Source organism: Herpailurus yagouaroundi, unplaced genomic scaffold, assembly GCF_014898765.1.
Source record: "Herpailurus yagouaroundi ecotype Mexico unplaced genomic scaffold, PumYag 210, whole genome shotgun sequence".
In the NCBI taxonomy this organism is placed as follows: domain Eukaryota; kingdom Metazoa; phylum Chordata; class Mammalia; order Carnivora; family Felidae; genus Herpailurus; species Herpailurus yagouaroundi.
The window spans coordinates 22,283,434-22,301,980 of record NW_024412441.1 but is presented as its reverse complement, the minus strand read 5'-3'; the positions used below and the strand labels follow the sequence as shown (position 1 = coordinate 22,301,980).

Genomic DNA, 18,547 nt, shown 5'->3' with positions numbered 1-18,547 from the left:
GCTCTTTTGTTTGTTCATTTGCTTTTGTTTGTGGATTAGCTCTTTTATGACATAAAATGACACTAGTTCCAAGAGTGTGATCTAGGAATAGATGGCTAGATCAATGAAACACAACTGGAGTCCAAAACTCTCTCAAGATAAATGACTGTAGCACAGCAAAGGTAGCATCTCCTCTTGGAGGAAAAGATGGGTTTGGGACAGGTGCATGGCCACTGAAAAACAATCTGAAGTGTGTGTGTGTCTAAATCTATGCAAAGAGAAGTCTCAGAGGGTTTGAGATATAAAGGGGATAATTAAACTATTAAAGTTCTAGGGAAAAACATTGGGTAAATCGTATTCTAATTTTTCTGTGGAAGACTGAGCAGGCTTGACTAATCAGAATGCATATCTGATGGCAAGTATATCTAAAAACTAAAAGATAAATGTGAAACTGGAAGAGAAACCATTAGCAAAAATATGAGACAATGGATGATATCCTTGTTATACAGTGTTCTTCCAGTTCATTGTAAGAAAACAAACAACGGAATAGACCAAAAAAAAAAAAAAAAAAAAAAAAGTGGCCAAAGGCAGAAACAGAAACTTCCCAAGAAGTAATAGCTGCTTCCAAGAATGTGAAAGATGTTCAACCTCACTAAAAATCAGACTCAGATTAAAATTAATATGATATAAAAATGTTATCTTATTCCATCATAGATTACTCAAAAGTTTGACAATAGCCCAGTGATGGTTAAAATGATTGAAAGCAACCTTTCTCACAGACTGTTGTGAGAGTAAATTTAAATGTATTTCATTTTTGACCCCCAAATCTTGGTTCCAAGAAAACACACTAAGGGAATAATCATTTGTGCAAAAATCACAAAGTGATTCACAAGTGAGCCAAGGTGCTTATTAAATAAATATCATTGCTTACATTCTATAAAAAGTCATAATACCTTAATATTTGTTAATAAGCATTTAGCGAAATAAGCTAAGATTATTTTATATAATTAGCTATTATTCAATCATAAAAGTGATTATTAACATTATATATATTGACATGGAAATATGTCCACAGTAGATGGTTGAATAAACTAGACAATTTATAAAAATTCCAAAACAATGATGATACTATGATTTTGATGATGCTGGGTGTTTTTTTTTTTTCTTTCTTATATCAGATACAGGTGGGATAGGGATTAGGATAGTGCAGAGAGAATTATAGAAGAATGTTTACCAAAATGTTCTATAGTAATTATATCTTGGTATTGGGGTTTCACGTGCTTTTAACTTTCTTATTTTATGCTTTTTATCTACTGATTAGTTTTTATTTTATATCTAATATTAGTTTTTATTTTATGTTATTTTATATCTACTGATTTAGTTATTTTATTTTATTAGTTTTATTTTATTTTATTTTTTTTTTACATTTTTAAATCAGAAGTAAATAAAGTTCCATTTTAAAGAATAATTATATTCACTCTTCAAAGATTTAATTCCAAAATCCTGAGTTTAGTTTATTTGAATTTCCAATGTATTTTTGTCTTAAAAATTTGAAAAAAATTAAAATAGATAATATGGCATATTATATATTACATATCACCTTTTGCTAATAGAAAAATTATTTTATATATACATTTGAAAAATAATAATGGCTTTTACTAGAACAAAAGGCAGTTTCAATAAATCTAAGAATTCTACTTAAGAATTAGATATTAAATTGGAAACATTTAATCAGTAAATTTGGTAAATCATTTTATTTATTTATTTATTTATTTATTTATGAAATCATTTTAGTAAAATCTAACCAACTTTGGAGAATCTTGCTAACTTTTAAACCTTGGGTGAACCCCAAATATTTCAAAAAAGTGCCCATTTACATCAGCAAATTATGACCCCTAAGCTATACCCAGCCTGTAACTCTTTTCCTATGGCCTGTGAGCTAAGAATAGTTGCTACATTTTTATTTTTTTTATTTTTTATTTTTTATTATTATTTTTTTTTTTCAACGTTCATCCATTTTTGGGACAGAGAGAGACAGAGCATGAACAGGGGAGGGGCAGAGAGAGAGGGAGACACAGAATCTGAAACAGGCTCCAGGCTCCGAGCCATCAGCCCAGAGCCTGACGCGGGGCTCGAACTCACGGACCGCGAGATCGTGACCTGGCTGAAGTCGGACGCTTAACCGACTGCGCCACCCAGGCGCCCCAGTTGCTACATTTTTAAATGGCTGAAAAAAAATTAAAAGAATATATTATGTCAGGGAAAAATTACGTGAAATTCAAATTTCAATGTTCATACATCAAGTTCTGAATTAGATTTAATGAAAACGTTGTTTTCTCTTTTTCTCGTCATGTAAGTACCTACGTGATATTCTCGGGTTTGCTTTTGGGCCCACAAGCCCCCAAATATCTGCCCTCTGACCCTTTACAGGAAAAGAGGAAGAAGAGCCAGGCAGGCAGATTACCTGTGAGTTCAGCAACCCTCGTGTCTCTTCCTGCCGGCTGAGGGTGGCCATAGGGAAAGGAGAGGTAACGAATGTTTTTGGTACCAGCCTGTGGGCAGCAAGTGGAAAGAAAAAGCAGAATTAGGCCTGTGGTCCCGAGTGTGACGTGGAAAACAAAGTAACGGGTTAAGACTCACACCGGGCACCTCATTTGGATCACAGGTTCTCCTGTACTCCTACTACTCTGGTTTAAACAACGTAGAATGCTATAGCCTTCAATATGTGTTTCCTTCCCCTCTCATGATCAAAGAGACCATTATGAACCCCTCAAAGTGACTTTTTGTTTTGAGAAAAGCATTTGTTTTTTAATTTTTTTTTTAGTTTTTAGTTTACATGTTTATTTTTTTAGGGCAAGAGAGAGAGAGGGAGAGACAGAATCCCAAGCAGGCTCTGCCCCATCAATGCAGAGCCCGATGTGGAGCTCCAACCCACAAGACCACGAGATCGCGACCGGAGCTGAAAAGACGCTTAAGCGACTGAGCCACCCAGGCCCCCAAGCATTTGTTTTTTAATAAGGAATCCAGAATTATGGATTGTTGACATATATATTTTTACAGGAAAAAAAAATATTTAGTCCATGGTCAGGAGATGGTCTGCGTTCTATTCACTGATAACGGGGATAATTATAATTAAGGGGGATAAGCCAATTAGCCTTTTTGTGTGAGTTTCACTGTCTAGAAAAAGGGGATAAAATGCCTGTGCTACACTGTTCACAGGAATAGTTTGAGGACAAAGTAAAACACTAGAGAGCACTTTTATTCTTTGAAAACACGATATGAATGCTATGCCATGATATTGTTAATAATTTCCCAGGTACCTTTTAAATTTTTTTTTTTTCAACGTTTATTTATTTTTGGGACAGAGAGAGACAGAGCATGAACGGGGGAGGAGCAGAGAGAGAGGGAGACACAGAATCGGAAACAGGCTCCAGGCTCTGAGCCATCAGCCCAGAGCCCGACGCAGGGCTCGAACTCCCGGACCGCGAGATCGTGACCTGGCTGAAGTCGGACGCTTAACCGACTGCGCCACCCAGGCGCCCCTCCCAGGTACCTTTTAATGTGACCCAGTCAGATGCATACCTGAGGTAGGCTTCACTACAAGACCACAGGTCGACTATTTAGTTTGATTTTATTTTGAAAGTAACAAATCGCAAAACTAAAATCTTTGAACAAGGTCACTTAACCCATCTCCTCAGGTGGTTGTTTACTATTATTACTACTGGCATTGTTATTATTACATTTGAGCCACTGAGGTTAGGGTAGAAATTAGAATCTGCTCCAGACCTACCCTTCGTCCAGACGTTCCAGTGAGATTGGTGGGATATGGCCTCAAAGAGAATAGTTCAGATGCACAGTGGGTGATACGAAAGATGAGGCCCACGCGTCTTGGCAAGAACATATTCTTCCCTATATCTTCCTGGGAGAGAACTAAGCTTCCTAGAGCCCGGTGCCCCAGTCCAGGGAGGTTTCCCTGGACTGCTCAGTACCTGGCCGCCATGGCATCTGGTCTAGACGCACAGTCCAGTGAGCATGTTCCAGTCACTGACCCATCCTGGAGGCTCAACCTGACCAACCGACCCCGAGGCTCTGGCCCCAGAGGCAGGTTGTCTAGTGTCCGACAGCCTCTTAGTTTTGTATTCCTCTGGCCACAAGGTGGTGGTTTTGTCTCACTGCCGCTGGCAGTCACCCGAGGAGGAGGCCCTGTGAGGGGCTGGCCCAGCTCCCAGAGCGATTCTACAGACCCCACTTACCGGCTTTCCCCATGGCAGGCTGTGGCCTTTCCTCATGCTCTCCCTTAAGGTATTCTGGCGACGGATCAGAATCTCTTTAGCCTGCTTCTCGCTCGTTTGGGGTTTGAGGTTGTATTTGTTGTAGGACAAGGTCTGCAGAGAGAAGGGCATGTCAAATACGTAAGGACATCTGCGTACAACCTTCAGCTTTAGGAGGCCATGGAAATGTCGCAGAATAAGATGACCCAAAAAAGAAGACACCGAAGACGCCACCTGAGCGTCCGCCTCAATTACAGAGGAGCGAGCTGCGGCCCCGAGAAGAAAGGTCTGTGAGCGAGGCCACCCTCATCAGGATGGAACTGTGGTTGGAGCCTGTGCTTTCCCAGCTCGCGGAGCATTGTCCACCTGCACTGCCCCTCTGGTGTCCTTGCAGGAGTCCCGCCCCGACGGGCTCATGGACTTTGGCTGCTCCATACCCACCCTCTTTCGCAGGTTGTGTTCTTTATGCTCGGACGGTGGTGTCTGCGTGTTTGGATCGAAGGGATCAGAAAAATGTCAAAACTCCATTGGAAATCTCATTAAGTTTGCTATTCTTAAATTTTGCCGATGGAAGATGCATTCAAGATGTCAGCCAATGACCATCACCATTACCAGTTCAGAAAGGAAGAGGTCTTTTAACCAAACTGTAGGAAGGACGTAATCCATAAGCTCTGATAAAGAGCAGTCCTTTAAATGGAATCAATTATCTTTATAAAAAATTTCTTCCTTATTGCTTTTTTTTTTTTTCAAGAAAGAGAGAGACAGGGCACAAGTGAGTGAGAGGCAGAGAGAGAGAGAGAGAGAGAGAGAGAGAGAATCCTATGAGGGGGAGAGAGAGAGAGAGAGAAGAGAAGCAGGGCTCACCCATAACAGGGATCCTGTTTTTAACCTAAGTGGGGCCCATGTTCAACTGAAGAGGGGCTCGAGCTCACCCCAAGCAGGGCATGAGTTCCCCCAAAGCAGAGCATGAGCTCACCCAAAGTGGGCCTGTGCTCACCAGACGCAGGGCTCGAACTCACCAACCTTGAGATCATGACCTGAGCCAAAGTCAGATGCTTAACCGACCCAGCCACCCAGACACCTCATCTTCTTTACTGTTATCAGGCCACTGAAAACCTGTCTTGAACCACAGACCAACCTTGGTCCTCAGATGTTTACAAAGTGCTTAGCTGGAGTTTCGTCTCTCCTTTCTTTTCAGTCAAAGTGCAGCAGTGAATATACTGTTTCCCCTGGGTCAGTGGGTCCCACTGGATAACAGAGTCAGGGCTACAGGCATTACCACTCCTGGTTAATGGATGCTGTAATAAGCATTTTCAATTCAACAGCAAAACAGCAGATGCTCTACGTGCCAGGTGCCATGGTAGGTGCAGGGTTTTAAAAAAATGGATACATTTGAATTATGGTCTTCAAAAGGCTCATGGTCTACTTGGGGAGTCCGACAAGCATATACTGTTTTGTGCTCAGGAAGTAAGATTTTGGAGTCTGCAGGGACTTAAAGAGTATAGGCAAAGGACACTCATCCAGTCTTGGGGGGTGGGGGAAGGTGCATTGCACTGAGCTGTGTCTTGAAAGACAAGTGGATGTTTCCTCCAAGAAGAGGGAACACATGAAACAATACATAGCTATAAAAAATATGTGACGGGAGGTAGGAGGACTTGCTGGAGACAAGCTGGGAATTTATTTTCTACCTCAAGAGAATTTAGTATTTTATTCAAAGTATGGTGAGAAGTGAGACAGGTACAGGAAGGGGCTGGGGACAATTTGCCAAGGAGATATTAAAAAATGACATACGACACTATCAAAACATATTTTAAAATTAGGCATCTATAACACCAGGACAGACTTACAATTTTTCATCAATATGCAAAAGTGAATTCGGGGTGCATGGATGTTTGTATACACACACTCATATACGTGTATCTGTACATATATATGTATATGTATACGTTGCTGTTAGGAATTTCCCACACCTTGACTTGAGGGCTGTACTTTAAGGAACACTTGGACACTTTTTGTTCTATTTTGTCTCATATCACATCACCCATGTGCTTATTCTTGCCTATCTGCAGGGACCGTAGTTGGTCCTATGCATATAATGTATATGCAAGCTTCTTCCCTCTGTTCCTTCCATTTCAGCCTTTTAATGAAGGAGCTGGTGATTGTTTAAAGACCGTATTTCCCCCTAAAACTTGAGCTCTATGGGACAAAGTGCTAGAAGTGCATTAAATATTTGCGGAAGGGAACTCAAGTTGCATAAATGGTTTTCCTCCTTTGAAAGTGTGTGGGAATTCTGCGTGTGACCTGATCATTTAGGCCACATCAGGGGACTGCCCATCAATCTCTAAGTTATCTTTAGAGTCTGAGCTGAGGTCAGTCTCTTCCCTTGTAGGTTTAAAGAGAACTTTTCTGGGGCGCCTGGGTGGCGCAGTCGGTTAAGCGTCCGGCTTCAGCCAGGTCACGATCTCGCGGTCCGTGAGTTCGAGCCCCGCGTCAGGCTCTGGGCTGATGGCTCGGAGCCTGGAGCCTGTTTCAGATTCTGTGTCTCCCTCTCTCTCTGCCCCTCCCCCGTTCATGCTCTGTCTCTCTCTGTCCCCAAAATAAATAAAAACGTTGAAAAAAAATTAAAAAAAAAAAAAAAAAAAGAGAACTTTTCTCAATTCCCATCCCCACTGTGTTCCAGAGGGCTTCTGTGTCCCAGAGGGCTGTCTCATTGGAAACCTCTAGAAGCTAGTTCTTCAGCTTGCTCAGCAGTGACAATCTGCTGAGGGGAGTGGCTTCAAACAGGAGTGGCTGGAGCCCTCCCAGGTGCAATAGACCCGGCAGGACCAGCTCAGCTTCAGATCAACTATATATCAGGATCCCCTAGAGTCAAACTGTGCACTCATTCCAGCCTTGCTCTGAAATGACTCCTGACTCCCAAGATGGCCTCTTCTGAGGTGTGGACTGTGAGAAATGTTCCAGCCACCAGCCCCACACCACATGAGGCCCACTGACCTATCACCCAGGCTAGAGACTACAGCCGTCACCTTTTGTGACAATCTTCAAAACCGTAGATTGCCCACTAGAAACAAAGGAGACAAACAGCTGTCCTGCATTGCATCTCTAGAGCAGCTTTTCCTTCAAGAGGGCAAGAGGACCACAGGGAAAAGAGGAGTCACAAGACCTACGTAAAAGATGGTGAAGAAAGGAGACAGGAAGGGGAAGGACTGGTGAATTTCACTCTCTCAAAGGAACAAAAGTGGAGGCAAAAGCCATCTCAGGAGCTTGAAACTCCCTTTCATTTATTATTTACGTTCTCCCCATGTAACCTTCATGACCTACAGACTGAATAAGCACCCTTATAAAAGAAGAAAGGTGGCTATCTGGGAACCTGCATAAAAGGGAATAAAGACAGAATGGGTATTTGGCCTCATTTTAAGCTGGGTTGGAGTCCCAGGATCTCCATCTCCATTTCTGGGCCTTTCCTTAAATTCAACCTTCATAAACACGGGGAAAAGGCTGCTTTAGTCAGCCTTCATCGAGCTCTGGCCCTCACTAAGCTAGCCGACCTTCTTCAAACCAGGAAGTTCTTAACAATTTATCTATTTATCAGAATGTGATAGTCTTACTGAAACAGTTTCGCTTGGAATGATTTGAAAGCTCTTGCATTTACTCTAAGCTTGCTATGATTGATGCTGACCTATATTCCCTCAGCAGGTGCAGAGTCTTTGCTGACACATTCCCCTTAATCACTGACCTTTCCAAAACGGGAAGCCAGAAAACATTCCCTTTAACTGGATCGCATAAGTCTGGAGTCATGGAAAGAGCACTGGGTAGACTGCTGGAAGACCTAGGTTCTTAACTCGGATTTTGTGTGTGTGGCCTTCAACAGGTCAGATAAACAACTCTCCTAACCTCAGCATCTTTTACTTGAAAACGAGGGGCTTTCACCTGATGGCTTTTTTGGTCCCATCAAGACTATGATCTATAACCAAGGGCTTCACAATGACTTTACTTATAATCATATCGTAAGAATTGGGATAGTCAAACTTAAAAAAAAATTAAAAACAAACAAACAACAACAACAACTCCTAAGTAGAGTTCACAGGCTTAAATGTCATTTGACTAAATCAAAATTTCAGAAGGACTCACCCACCGCCCCCGGGAATGTTCTGACTATACACTTGGCACCAGTTCCCAAGTGGTAGTATAGACTCCATACCTTTATCCAGAATTGAAAAATAATATGCCAAGTACATCTGCTTTGATGTAGGCGTTCAGCATTGTAGTTGCAACAACCACCTCAATTTTCTAAGCTCTATTACAGTCAATCAGATCAGGACAACTTGACTACCATTGGCATCCCGCTGCCATCTTTCTCTGTGGGGCGGTGAGTGAGATCCACTGCTTGTTCATCTCCGGAGGCAGAGGGAGGCCTGTTGCTTCTGGAAAGTACCAGGCTGCAGGGCTAGGGCAGCCTGACCCCTAGGGCCAGCAGTTGGATTTGCATTCTTTTCTACACCACACGTGCCAATTTTTTTTTTTAGCAGAAAAGTAACAATTAACTTTCTGTTCTTGCAATTAAGCAGAAAGAAGTCGTTTAGCAAGAAGGCTGCTGCAGAGGAGATAATGTGAATAAGAACTGATTCTTCAATGACCGGTTCCAAGGACAGGCCCGGGAACAAGGCAGATAGTTTATACACACCCTTTGTCGAACTTGGTACATATTGCGCGTCAGGATGTCCCTCATGGATTCCACGTCTTCAGGGGAAAGCCTTTTGATTCTGTGTATCCTCTGGGCCCTGCAAACATCATTGGAGGGAAGCCAAGCATTATTCTTGCATCTTGGCAAGAGTGCCACAGAAGTATCAACACACGTGTGGGCATTCTAAGTTCCAGAACCCCTATTTTTACATCATTTTTTTCTATTGTTTTAGTCAATTCATGTGAAATGTCGGTACGTGTGTCATGACTTACATTTTGAAGATAAGGTTTCCTCCCTATAGCTTTTATGTGGGAATTATTCTAATCCCTTTATTTAAAAGGGGTTTAAGGTGGTTACAAATCTGTTATTTTTTCCTCCATATTCATTACAAAGAGATATGTTGGTTAAATACAACGGTCAATTGTTAGAATATAAATTTTTAAAAAGATACTATAAAATTAAAATCGAATGTTTTACTGTTAGAGTCCACAGCAATAAGATTACTCAGTCAAGGCTGTACTTCTCTCATTTCAAACAGGTGACAAACAGCTCACGGACATCATCTGCACACCACGTTTTGGATAGCTCTGATCTAAGGGAGTGTTAAAATTTGGAATTGGCCCTTCAGAGATTTTATATTTGGTTAAAGAACAGTTGTAAGAAACTAGAATCATATTTAGGCCATTTATATTCTGAAAGCCAGGCGAGCTCTGAGACACTGGGCACTCTGTGAGACTCTAGAAGCAGTTGACCGCTCCCGGCCTCCGCATGAACAGCTCCCCAGGGCTTCCTTCACCATGAGCCCTCCCCCTGCCGCACCCCCGAAAGGATTTAAAAATCAAGTCATGTCCAGGTTATCAGTCAATGCACAATTGTCTTCTGAGGATGTCAAAGGCATGACATCGCTATGTGTGGAATTCTCATGTGACAAATATATTTGATTTCAATCATTTCAATCCGCTGGCAGGAATTTCTAAAAAATGTTTCAGCGAATAAATAATGTATGTTCACTATAGAAAGTAAGAACAAAAAAGAGAAAACTGAGGAAAATTAAATCTGTCTTTTAATACTATCCCTTCCATTAATATCTTGGTATAAAACCTTACAGACTATTGATTTCTTTTTCGTTCCTTACCGCAGCTCTTCTCAGTGCATAAGGGCGCTGAGATGCCACTATCACCATGCAGAGGTCTTAGGATAATTGATCATGAAGATAAGTAGTTATTGGTTTCAATACAAGCCACTTTTAAAGTATTTTTTCCCAAACGTTAGTAGCAATAGAGCCATAAATAGCAAGGACATTTTGCAAGTAAGTATTTTGGTACACTTTGTAAGTACATTTTGTAAGAACATTTTAAAAGTACAATTGGTAAAATGTCTTTAAGGACTTGGATACCAGATATCACAGTATGCCAGAATTTATTTAGCAATACTATTTGTAGACTGACTAATGCCCTTTCTACAAAATCCTTGAAATCAGAGTTTCTGTATCTCAGAGCTGCAAATGTCAACACTATTGATATTCGGTTACCACCCTTGGTGATCTAAACAGTCTTATCAGGGCATTTCAACCTAACTGTTTAAAAGTCCTTGAAATAAAATCTATTCTGATTGAGGTACACCTACACATTCCCACAATCTGGGCACATTCTTTTGTTATAATGGAAGCAATCTCTTGCCAAGCAGAAACAACAGCTAATCAAAAAGTTACATTCCTATGTTCATAATGAGATTCACAACCAACTAGGAAAAAGTCATAAGATGGTCAAATTAAAGTTGAGATAGCAGGAGATCTAACTTGGCACTCTCCCCGGTTTGTAATTGCCCACTTTGGGAAAGACCAGACTTAATTAAGGTCCATTCAGGCTGTTGGCTGGTGTGTAATACAGGTATCCCAAAACCACTATCTTTCATTGACCCACACTGGGAAGTTACAGATATGAAATTATACAGAGGAATTATTAATTTAGGCAAGGGGATACCTGGAGTTTTCTACATGCCACTCATTAGCAAAATCATCCCTGAAATGATCTTATTATGAGTACAGGAAAGGAACAATCCTTAGAAAAACAGAATGTTAATAATCTCTAGATCAAATAAGTTAAATTATAAGCTGAAAGACTTGTCACTGGAACATTTATTCATTATCCATAAAGGAAATTTCCATCATCTTAAATGAAAGCCCGGTGGTAATTTCATAGCTATTGAATCAAACTGGGAAAATCTGAACCTAAGTGTATTTCAATAAAAGCTTCATAATTCTCTTAACTTTTAAGTTTATTTATTTATTTTGAGAAAGAGTGTATGTGCGCATGCAGGAGAGGGGCTGAGAGAGAGAGAGAGAGGGAGAGCGAGAATCCCAGGCAGGCTCTACGCTCAGCTTGGAGCCTGACACGGGGCTAAATCCCATGACCATGAGATCACCACGTGGGCCAAAATCAAAGAGTCGGATGCTCAACCAACTGAGCCACCCAGGCACCCTTCTCTTAACTTTTCTAAATCAGATGCTATAATAATGTAAAAAGAGGCTTCAGTTCTAAACACAGCAATATAGATATGAACTCGTAGATGTTCTTATTCATGCCATAATATGAATTCGTAAAAGATCAAATATTATCCCCTGATTCGTTTGTAAGAACCCATTCTCTTGTGATAGCTTTACACGTGAAATCCATGAGAAACATATGCTAAGGTGACTGGAGAATGTGCCCACTGATCAACTAATGGCACCTAACTGCTCTTCTCTAGTGTGGGTTCCTTGTGTCTTTGTAGAAAGGTCACGAAGATGACCAACATTTAGAATGAGTGAAGAGTGGCACAGAAGAGGGCCCAGCTCTGCACAACACCATGTTCCATTATGGAGGTGAAAATGGCACCATTATCGTCATCCCAGAATCTTTGGTATAAGAACGCAGAAATGCAAACCTATACCTGTCAGCGTGTGATCGATTCAAAAATCCTTAAACTACAATAAATTAATTTGTGCTTTTTTGCAGACGACATGTTAGAATTATTTGGGAGTTTTTAAGTATGATGTTTTGAAGTTGTACAGTTGTAGTGTGCTATGCCTATAAATGTATTTACTTTAATATCTCTTTAATATTGACCACATATTTTTGAAAGCTTTGACACTTTCAAGAGGTTGAGCCTTTATCGTCTGATATTTCTAAAAGCTTACCACTCCTTGGTAAAACGAGGTGCCTCGTATTGAAGCCAATAATCCCAGTACATACTCTACCTATCCCATGGGGTTGTTTTGAGGGTCAAATAACATAATGCACGTAAAAGTAAGGGCATTTCGTAGAGTTAACACCATCTGCACCATGCTATTGACAGCTTCTGGTGGCGGTGTTCTCCTGAAGACTTTGCAAAGCTAAACCTCTTGCAGAACAATTGCTTCAACTTCTAAAGACACAAATGTATCTGCGTTTTGTTGTTATCGTCTAATACAGAATAATAAAAAGTGAGCTGGGTACACACTTCTTTTTCCTATTATTGTACGAAGGTTTGTTTTGAAGAAATTGGCTGCTTTGATCTCAGGAGAGGAATTCCTTCTGCTTGATGTCGTCCAGATTTCTGATGAGATCAAATAAATGCGATTTAAATACAGTTTAACTTGCATTAAATATCAGTTAAAAGAATCTCCTCTCCTACCCCAGTTTACTAACTGGTTTGGGCAACAGGAGGAAAAAAAAAGTCTCTAACTTATAAGTCTCTCTTCCTAATCTTGAATCAGTGTCTAAAAAATAAGTGACTCGACAGACAGGATCCCTCCCAATAAAACTGGCTTGAAAACTGTCTTGAGGTTAGAAACAGGGGCAATTGCTTGCAACCGGTGCAGTGTAATACAGAGATTCAAAATATGGTTTAACACATGATAGATTGCATTTGAGATAAGTGCCCCTACATTCTTAGACCGAGAGCTCACATAACTAGTAAGCAAACCAACTGAGGAAGTCCCTAATGGTCTAAAGCACCTGAACTTATCCAGGCCTCCTGCAATGCATTAACTCCCATTAGAGCAAGCCAAATGCCTGGACACCAGAGGGTCACCTCTTATACTCTCATAGCTTCCTAGCTTTTATGATTATGTGTTTGTAAGGCCTTTAAAAGAAAAAAAGTTTATTTATTTATTTTGAGAGACAGCAAGCACACTCGGGGGAGGGGCAGAGAGCAAGACGGACAGAGGACCCTAAGCAAGGCTGCCAAGAGATGTCATGACCTGTCAAATCATGACCTGGGCCCAAATCAAGAATCGGATGCTTAACCAACTGAGCTACCCAGGTGGCCCAGACCTTTTTTATTAATGCCATGACCCTGCTAGGGTATGAGCTCCGTGACGTGTTTGTTTTACAGTCCCTGGCCCATAATAAGTGCCCAAGGAACAGGTTTGGGCCTAAGGTGATGCCAAAAATGTTCAGTCAAGTTAAGTAGGATTGAAATGCAATCATTTAGAAAACAAAGGTCAATGCAAAGAGGAAAAAAGTCACGATGAATTAAATGTCAGCACTTTAAATAAAGACAGAATCAATATTCCTGATTTTTTCCTCTGCCTTAGGCTCTAATACGGCTCCGCATGGCATTGCTGATAAATATTGTTAGCCCACGGCCGTTTTAATATCAGAAGTTTCCTTAAAGCAAGCCACGCAGTGGGCAGCACCGAAACCAACCAACCAACCACAAAAAGAGTCTCACTGAGAAATAAGGCAGAAAGCTTTCTGTTCATACCAAGATGCCTTCCAGGATGCTACTTTAGATTTTTTCCAGGCCATGGAAGAAAGGTGAGGGTGTTTCTGATTCATTAGCAAGTAAGGGATGTGAGATAACACTCAGGCATGAGTGAAAATTTTATTGCTACCTGTTCTTCACCTGCTTTTCAAACATGAAGATACAGTTGAAGCTCACGATCAAGTGACTTTACCTACAGAAGATGACAGAATGCAGGTGTTCCTTATCTTAAATATGTTGTGAGTAGTTTACTCAATTCATAAACTGCTTCTTGGAAGAAACCTGGAGATCCTTGACGGGGTGGGGGAGGGTGGTAAATTTAAGTAGCCCACCAACCACCACACCTCCGGTTTCCACCGCTCATCCCCGAATCCCAGCTAGCGTCACAAGGTGCTGACCAGGTCTCTCCTCATACGAGGATGGAAGAGAAATGACTTATGAGAGAAATGCATATAATTTTTACTATAGGATTAGCAGAATCAAAAGAACAGCAGCTAAAGGGTAGCAATTAATCAAAAAGAGAAAGAAAGAGTCTTGTAAACCATGCCATAATTCTGTAAGTTCACTTGCCCCTCCTTCCCAAAGAAAGGTGTCATACAACCGTCGCACACAACTTTTGCTAGAAAGTACTTTTCAAAAACTGGGTGACGTAGGTTGAGCGTGGGCCAGACTACAAGCTGCCAAGACTCAGGTCATCCTTTTTTCACAATTCCTTTCTTTCAATTTCTGCCTCTCTGATCCTAGTATTATCTCTCAGCTGAACAATGAATGTGTGCCCTTGGAATTCTGACATGTAAAGTCCAGATCAAAGGGCATAGAGAACTTACTGGCACGGTACGGAAAAGGCTGTGGTACTGAGGATCCCAGTTTCTACCATCTCAATAGCTTGCTTCATTTCCAGCTTCTTGTACAAAGAGACAATGCTTGATTTGGGCTGGTTCTTTCGGATCAGGATTTTCCGTAAATATCTGTGATCAAACTTCTTAAACCTAAAAACAAAGACCAACAGTTTGACGATCTTTGATCTCTGTATGTGTTATGGAAGTATATATTTTTCTTAAAACAGACTAACTGTATTCTGAACACGAGGACAGGGCTGAGAATTCAGTCTTTGGACATATTAAAAAAAATCATAGAATATATATATATATATATGTACATATATATATATATATTTTTTTTTTTTTTTTTTAAGTAAAGGAAGAATAGCCTACTGGCCTGAATACATTGAAAATCAACTAAACAAAAGGAGGGGACAAGCTGCAATCAGGGCAGAAAAGTATGCATAAGTGGGGAGCGGGGGAGGCCCAGCCCAGCCCAGCTCCAATTGTAAAAGAAGAAATGAGGGGTTGAGGCTTTTGAACAAATGTTTCATTCTAATAGCCTCCTAACAGTGGCAGCTGCTCTTACAGTAATACTGGCCTATTCAACCAGAACCCAATAAATTTAAATGGCCTGGTAGTTACAGTAGTTTTGCCCATTATGCTGCAGATCATTTTGAATCCTGACAATTAAGGAGGGGCTGGGGGGAGACCCCACATCTATCCTGACAGTCTGAATGATGGAGAATCTTGAATAGGCTAGGCGCTGATGGCCGCCGACTATTGTAGCAAACCTCTGGCTGGCCCATTAGACTGAGCTGCACGTATGCATATGGTGCCTTCAGAGTTGGCCATTTGTTTGGGGTAGACATTGTCAACACTTCCAATCATTTTACATTCAAAGAGTAATTTGTCTGCCTGCTTTATTTTCTGGAAGGGAACATAACTCCCTGAGCTGCTGGCTTATTATCTGGTGATTGGTTTCCTGGCCTGTGAGGCGGATGGATGCTTTATCACTCAAGTCTCCTCCGGGGTTAGCAGGCTGTGATACCTTATGATCTGTGTTTAGCTCGTGCCTGCTCTTGCTCCAAATGGGTCAAACCCTCAGCCTTCTTGTTTTCTCTCTTTCGTCACAAGAGGCTGTTGTTCCTATTTATTGCTCAATCTACCGACATTGCTCCCCACCCATCAGGACTTCTCTGACACTCTTCACACTGAGCTCACCTTGACGTTTACTGTTCAATGCTGGTTGGTGCTGTTGCCCTTGCCTTACTTGCCCCATGGCTTCTCCTGATGTGCCACGGGGTCATTTCCTCTGTGCCTTCCACTTCCTGATTCACACACGCTTCCCTTCCAGCCTCCCTAAAGACTTCTTCCAAATCTCTTCCTCTTCCTTACCTGCTCCAGAGGAATGGAAACTTCTCAGAGTCCTGTCCTCAGCTTCCCCTCTTCACACCCATGTCGTTACCTCACCTAGCTATTATTTAATTAAACATTCTTCTATGGTCTATACATTTAACCATGGCATTGTTAGTCCCCTAGACTCGCTATCTGGAAATCTGAAAGTCATTCTTATTGCCTCTTTCCTAGCCCTCCTGGTTATATCCATAGCCAGTCACCATTTCCACCTCAGAAATATTTCAGTGCTCTTTCTGCTAATTCCTCATCCTTATGATTCTGAAAGCTCTATGGTTCATTGAAATCAGAAGAGGTCCTAAGGCCAGACCTGAATTCAATCAAGGTTCCACTGTAGAATAGGTTAGTTGATCTCTTGGAGTTGGTTTCTTTATCTTCAAGGAGAAAAATAGCGCTAACGCAGGAGATTCAGGATGTCAGGTAAGATACCATATATGAAACAGATAGCACAGTACCTGAGGCTTATTTTATGCTTGCAAGATGAAACTCTTACATCCACGTGAACATCCCTTACAGGTCTCCCTCCCCACAGGATCTGTTTCAAACCCAGCTTCCATATCTCTGTTGTTGTTTGCCTCCCCAAAGCCAAGTATGGTCATGTTATTCTCATATTTAAAAGCCTTTTGATCTGACTATTAAAGGTCAAATAGAATTGTATAGGATTAATGGCTCTCTAGGACTCCTTAGCATTGTGCCACAGAAGCGTAACTCTGCCTTTCCAAGCTCTTGTCTTACCATGTTCCTTTCTCGGACTGTGTCCAAACCATGCTATGCTCTTTGTTGCCTTTACATTTGGAAATACTCTGCTGTTACTGCTATTGCTTGGCATTTTTTCCATTCTTCTTTGCCTGTAGAACACCTCATTTATTTTCAAAATGCACTCTTGTTTCTGTATTATAGTAATTCCGTGCATTTACCTCCGTTATAGTGTTTCTTATACAGATCATCAGTATCTGTTGGAGCTCTTTCTCTCTTTGTTCCCCCAGGATCCTGTCTACCAAGATGTGAGGCTCTTGAGTGCATTGGGTGCATCTTACTGCTCTCAATATCTGCCTTGGGGTCTAGAAAATTTGGTACCGATTTGGCTAAATAGAATAATATTAAATGATTTTTCACTGGAAGAACTATAGGATTTAAACTTAAAAAATCCATGACCTAGGTTCTAGATTGGTGAACATTCCCATGACTTAAGTTCTATTTTAACACTAGGAGGACTGCTAAAACTATAGTTTTTATCTCATAAAGAAAGCCCACTCAGAATGCAAACTGGTGCAGCCACTGTGGAAAACAGCATGGAGGTTCCTTTAAAAGTTAAAAATAGAACTATGCTCTGATCGCAGAATTGCACTAACTTACCCCCAAAACACAAAAACACTAATTCAAAGGGATACATGCACCCCGGTTTATAGCAGCATTATTTGCAATAGTCAAACTATAGAAGCAGCCCCACTGTCTATCGAATGATGAATGGATAAAGAAGATGTGGCATATATACGTGTATATATAATGGAATATTCATCCACCATAAAAAAGAAAGAAATCTTTCCATTTGAAACAACATCGATGGAGCTAGAGAGTATAATGCTAAGCGAAATAAAAAAGAGAAAAACAAATATCCTATGATTTCCCTCATATGTGGAATTTAAGAAACAAAACAAATGAGCAAAGGAAAAAAAAGAGAAAGAGAGACAAACCAAGAGACTCTTAACTATAGAGAACTAACAGATGGTTACCAGAGGAGGGGGGGGAAGGGCGAAATTGGTGATGGTCATTAAAGAGTACACTTGTTGTGATGAGCACAGGGTATTATTGTATGGAAGTGTTGAAATCACTATATTGTGCACCTGAAACTAATAATAACACTGTATGCTAACTGGAATTAAAATTAAAAAGTAGATTAACCACACACACACACACACACACACACACACACACACAATAAATAAATAAATAATAAAATAAAATGTAAAAAGCCCACCCATAAGCTCCCAGTTTCTCATGTAGGTGCCACTACTCCTTGACAGCCAGAACTTTCAAGGTCTAGTTTCTCTTGGAATCACCAACATTAATATGTTGGCAATCCCTAGAAAGAAGACATCTACCATTCGGTTAATTCAACTACTGCTAACTCCTACGTTTGCTGAATAGCTATGTTTAACTTACAAACTCTTATTTTCCTTATCCTGAGTGAAATTCTCCTCGGGGCCACAGAAGAAATATGCTGTAGACTAAATCCAGGGAGAGAATGTGTTCTGAAATGTGAGATGGTGGCAGAGGAGAGGGACATTTAACATTCTTACGGAATCATATGTGGAAAGGACCCTTGAAGGTCTTCCTCCAACACCTCCCTCCCCAGGGGAGGACTCTCCTTCCCAGGACCCTGACGATTCACCAAACTCCCTTTATAGCCTTATGAAGTCATGGTTGAGCTTCTCTTCTCACTGGGGAACTTCTTGTTTTAAACTTAGATTCGACTTGTCTCCTTTCAATCTGAAAGTTGTTCTCTAGTCTAGTTCTGACACAGCCTCGGCTAAGTCAGCAGCCCCTTCCCCCTGAGCGCTCTCCTTTTTACAGGCTGGGCATTCCCAGTGCCCCCACCTGCCCCTTCTGTGCCATGGCTCCCAGGCCCTTCATATTCTTGGTCCCAT

General features: G+C 41.1%; 1 protein-coding gene across 1 annotated transcript in view; it reads right to left on the bottom strand.

The window, feature by feature from the left end:
• SLC9A4 (solute carrier family 9 member A4) overlaps positions 1–18,547 on the bottom strand; it is a 71,622-nt gene that overhangs the window by 10,218 nt on the left and 42,857 nt on the right. Inside the window, exons 8-11 of the mRNA XM_040454113.1 lie at positions 14,490–14,651; positions 8,935–9,031; positions 4,233–4,364; positions 2,444–2,531 (exon numbers count right to left, since the gene is read on the bottom strand). Of these exons, the coding sequence (XP_040310047.1) occupies positions 2,444–2,531; positions 4,233–4,364; positions 8,935–9,031; positions 14,490–14,651 (479 nt within the window). The remainder of the gene's footprint in view (positions 1–2,443; positions 2,532–4,232; positions 4,365–8,934; positions 9,032–14,489; positions 14,652–18,547) is intronic.